The 4,735-nt window shown below is 36.5% G+C and overlaps 1 protein-coding gene across 1 annotated transcript; it reads left to right on the forward strand.

The window, feature by feature from the left end:
- The first annotated feature begins 1,729 nt into the window (after positions 1-1,729).
- On the forward strand, positions 1,730-3,936 carry LOC127155088 (L-rhamnose-binding lectin CSL3-like). The gene is made up of 8 exons (XM_051097063.1): positions 1,730-1,882; positions 1,975-1,998; positions 2,098-2,154; positions 2,356-2,491; positions 2,622-2,731; positions 2,893-2,937; positions 3,113-3,233; positions 3,574-3,936. The coding sequence occupies exons 1-8, from the start codon at positions 1,852-1,854 to the stop codon at positions 3,677-3,679; spliced, it is 630 nt and encodes a 209-aa protein (XP_050953020.1). The 5' UTR covers positions 1,730-1,851; the 3' UTR covers positions 3,680-3,936.
- Positions 3,937-4,735: the final 799 nt, after the last annotated feature.

Consider the following 4,735-nt stretch of genomic DNA (forward strand, 5'->3'; position numbering starts at 1 on the left):
ACCCGGCCATGGTCTCCTGAACTCCCTGATCCACCATGGCCTCATGAACTGTTTGTCCGGCCATGGCCTCCTGAACTCCCTGATCCGCCATGGCATCATGAACTGTCTACCCGACCATGGCCTCCTGAACTCCCTGATCCGCCATGGCCTCATGAACTGTCTGTCCGGCCATGGCCTCCTGAACTCCCTGATCCACCATGGCCTCATGAACTGTCTGTCCAGCCATGGCCTCCTGAACTCCCTGATCCGCCATGGCTCCCTGATCCGCCCTGGAGGCTTTCCCTGGCTACTACGTTCCTGTCCCGTATCAGCCTCCAGGTCGCCCGCCCCTTCCTCCCCAGTTGTATTGTTACGGTGCGGGACGCACCTACCGGGAGGGGGGAGTAATGTTACATGTCTCCTTGAGTTTCTGTTTATTGGACTGTTCTGTTTTGGTTTCTCCCATTGTCTCCTCCTGTTGTTCTGTTGAATTTGGTTTCTTCCTGATTATTGTGTTCACCTGTCCTTGTAATTAGTCACTCTTTATAAGTCGTTTGCTCCTGAGTTTCATTGTGTCGTCTTAATGTTAATTTTGATTGTGAGTTTCTTGTATCGCTGTTACGAGTAATTAAATACGTTGTTTGAGTTATTTCTAGTTCCTCGAGTTTTCTCTCTGGCTCCTCATCTCACAGTACCCATAACAGAAAGACCAAAATTGTAAATAAAGCTGGAAAAGCTATTTGAAATGGGGTTTGATTTCAGGCTGTTTGACAAATAAAGTAACTATTTCAAAGGGGTATGATGATTTTCCATAGGCACTGTATACATTAAAATGCTATAACAAATGCATAAAAGACTGGTTTTGTACATATAAAATAAATGGAAGCAAAGTTGCAAAACGACCTTTTCGTTACATGTAGTGACAATTCTACCTAGAACCATGTCAGCCTGAAGAACTTTTTTTTTTTTTTTACTGAAATGGTTCTTGAGTTCTTTATTTCTGCCTTTTTTTTCCCAAGTCTGTCAAAGCCACCCTTGATTACCTTTGAATGACTGACTCTCTGGAGCTCAGTTATCTAATTACACAGTCAACACTCTCTACACATAAGTATCACTCCTAAAATGCTAACAAATTGTAATCTTCTTAAACTGGAACTGATTTCCTACCTTTTTTAGTTTAACTGAACATGTAAGTATAAGCACTCCACATAAAAAAATATATTATGAAATATATTAAACATATTTTCAATTTATGATCCATATTGTAAGATTTATGCATGGGGTTATGCATAAACATACTGTCACAATTTTTTTAAAAGTTTTCCTAAACTTTATATCACCTTTTTTCTTTTGTGAATGACTTACTGTCTATTTTTGAGAACTGGTCATCTCTTTAGTTTCTCGCAAGGTTTTTTCTCCATTTTTTCACTGATGGAGTTTGAGTTTCTTGCCACTATTGCTTTTGGCTCACTTAGTTGTGGTCTAAAAAGGTTCTTAATACTCAGTAGTATTATTTATCTCATTGCACTGACACTATTTGATGATTAGAACGGCTTACGGCTGAACTTAAATTATTTTAAAGCGCATAAACTTCACACCAACTTTTTTTTAGATATGCTTTACAGCAGAATTTTATCTGTATTGTGCTATCTGCATTGTGTAAAATGCTATAGAAGTCGCCTGACGTCACTTTAATATCGCAACAAGTTCGTGCGATCATTTTATATCAAAAATCTTGCTTGTTTCGAAACACCTACTTCTGCATTTGTGATTAAACAAATGATAATGGCTCTCTGTTTTGCTATAAATACCATGTGACCATGTGTCTCCTTATGAGAATTCCAGATTTTTCCCTTTGTTCACACATTCAACATGCTGGTGCAAAAGCGAAGCTGGATCATTTGTAAGTACCGATTTGCTGTAGAACCAGTTCAAATACAAATGATTTTAGTATTTCATTTTTTAATTTTGCTTCTATGTGATTTTGATTTTCAGCCCTGCTGTTACTGTGTCAATGTGGTAAGAATGGCAATTCACTAATGTATAGTGTGTCATTAAATAAAAAAGTCTTTCAAATACAAAACATTATTTTTTAATTTTACTACATCCTCTGTGCAGGTGTAGAAGCAGAAAAAATAGAGATCTGTGAAGGAGAATCTGCGGACCTCAACTGTGGTGAGTCTTCAGTCATTTTAAGTTATATTTTTGGTCTTTGGTGCCCAAATAGGACTGTAGGAAAAAGACAGGTAGCAATGAAAGAGAAGAGAGGAGAACTCGATCAGCAGGAAACCTTGACTCTGGACTCTGACCGTGTACAGTGTACTTAAATTTTACCACAGTTCTTATGTTCTTTGTATTTTTTTTTAAACATGTCAGATGAGGGATACATAAAGATTGTTCAAGCCAACTATGGGCGGACTGATCGCACAACATGCGCTGCTGGGAAAACAGAGAATTCTATCTCAAATACGCGCTGCCTTCAAGCATCATCCCTCAGCAGTATGTCTGCTTGGTAGGACTGACAGAGAAAAGATTCATTTATGTTTACAATTCATTTTACTTTTATTTTACAAGAGCAAGATACATAACTTTGTCTCTAATATATTCAAGCTATTCTCAAATCATTTTCTGTCATGAATCAGGTGTGACGGAAGAAAGAGCTGTATTGTTCCTGCAACAGACTCCGTTTTCACTGATCCTTGTGATGGGACTTACAAATACCTGAGTGTGTCTTATGAATGTATCCCAGCAAGTAAGCCAGTCATTTTATACAATTTCCATCCTAAATTTTGAAGTTGATTATTATGGGTTTTTTTTCTTTTTTTTTTTTTTTTTTTTTTTACATATCTATAACTGATAGTTACTGTTAATATTACTAACCTTTGTTCCCATTTTACCTCATACTAATTCTAGGAAAAAAAGTAACCTGTGACAATACCCAAAGCAACATTACTTGTGGTAAGATTTACCTTTTCTTTCTGTAAGTTCTGTGATCATAGCATCAAAAGGATACACCATTTTATTTAGTTTTTCACAGCCCCATGTCCTCAGTATTTTGACTGGATCAGTCCAGCTACAGTACATGATGCCACAAATTACTGTTTTTAAATTTGCTGTTTTTGTGTTTCAAAAGGCACTGGTGTTATTTCTGTTCATTATGCCAATTACGGACGGCGGGATCTTGTAACCTGTCCTGGTAAATTAGTAACAACAAGATACTGTTACTCTCCTCAGACAAGCAGCCTGCGTTCCAGGTACAGCAGATACACTTCATATATAGTCACCTAAGACATAAGATCACATATACACATACATAAACATTTATCTAACATCTTAAACTAGTCTGAAACAATATACAAAATAATCTAAAGCAACAATGTACATTTATCCAGTCATTATCCTGTGCATTGCACAGCTACTTACCAAATAAATACATAGACATAAAAACTTTGATTACAAAATTTTAAAATTTAGATTTCAATTATTCATGTGACAGAAAGAAACACCACAGAATGATACACACAGCAATTATAAGTAAAATAACATTTTTATTGCTGTTTTTTAATTTTAATTTTATTTTTTTTACCTCATAAGGTGCAATGGGAAGAAGTCTTGTGAATTAAATGCTTCAAACTCTATCTACTCTGATCCATGTTATGGTGTCCAGAAGTACCTGGAAGTGACATACAGCTGTGAATAATTGTGTCACTTTTCTGCCAGTTCCATATGCTTTGTGCGTGCTTTAAGCAAATACAGTCTCTATTATAAATGGCAATAATCTTGTTTTTGGTCTCTTCATTCACTCCCCACTGAGGAAAAAAAAAAAGATAAATTAAAAAAATACATATTATGGAATTATTAATTTGGAAATAAACATATTAATTTGGAAATCTTTAATGATCATGTATCAGCAAATAAGAATGAAAAGTAATATGCGCAGATGCTTCACAATGCAAATAAAATCTTTTCTGCATGCAGAGTATAATTTGTTTTTGTGGGATTTGATTTGTGGGATTCTAGAGTTGTCTTTATATTTCTTTTCTTGCAAACCTGTTTATTGCAACCTGATCTCATGACAAAAACATACCTGTGGGAACTTTTTCGCAAGATGCGAAATATGCACTGCCGTGTACCTTTCGTGACATATTTTATGTGAAACGTGAGTGGCGGTAAAAGAGTGTTCAGTTCCCCTGGAACAGATGAACGTACATATGGTACATATTGGTACGTTGCAGTTGTACATGTCACCGAAGTGACGTTTTAAAATAACATACTATCTGCACTACACCTAAACCCAATCAATAGTATGAACAAAAGCAAATGTGACGTAAAAATGTAATCACAAGCATGCCGTTTTACCTTGTGTTTTCGATCTCTCATATTTCAGCTCTTTCATCACGAGTCATGTTTTTCACGGGATTCGTATACCCAAAGATTCCGCATGCTAAGTCCAATTCCATGCCGGCTGAGCAACCGAGCAAGCTTGTTACGTCCAGAAAGCGAAACACACGGAGTTGTAATCAACTGTGTACAAAAACGATTACAAGTGCTCGCTGTTTTACCACCTCTAGTGTTCATTTCTGTTGGAAACTGCAGTGATATGTACTTATTGGTACGTGTCTTGCATCTTGCGAAAAGGTTCCCACGGGTACGCTTTCGTCATGATGTCAGGTTGTTAATATTGTGTATTTTATAACATACATAGATTTAGTGTAAAGCATGTGGTAAAAATTTCCAAGTATAAAAAAACTCTATC

The sequence above is a fragment of the Labeo rohita genome, chromosome 23, assembly GCF_022985175.1.
Source record: "Labeo rohita strain BAU-BD-2019 chromosome 23, IGBB_LRoh.1.0, whole genome shotgun sequence".
NCBI classification, from domain to species: Eukaryota; Metazoa; Chordata; class Actinopteri; order Cypriniformes; family Cyprinidae; genus Labeo; species Labeo rohita.

Bases quoted from the DNA above. Each gene is read 5' to 3' on its own strand.
- LOC127155088 (XM_051097063.1), top strand. From the start codon at position 1,852: ATGCTGGTGCAAAAGCGAAGCTGGATCATTT. The intron at 1,883-1,974 runs GTAAGTACCGAT...TTTGATTTTCAG, and splicing joins AAAGCGAAGCTGGATCATTT to CCCTGCTGTTACTGTGTCAA. The intron at 3,234-3,573 runs GTACAGCAGATA...TTACCTCATAAG, and splicing joins ACAAGCAGCCTGCGTTCCAG to GTGCAATGGGAAGAAGTCTT.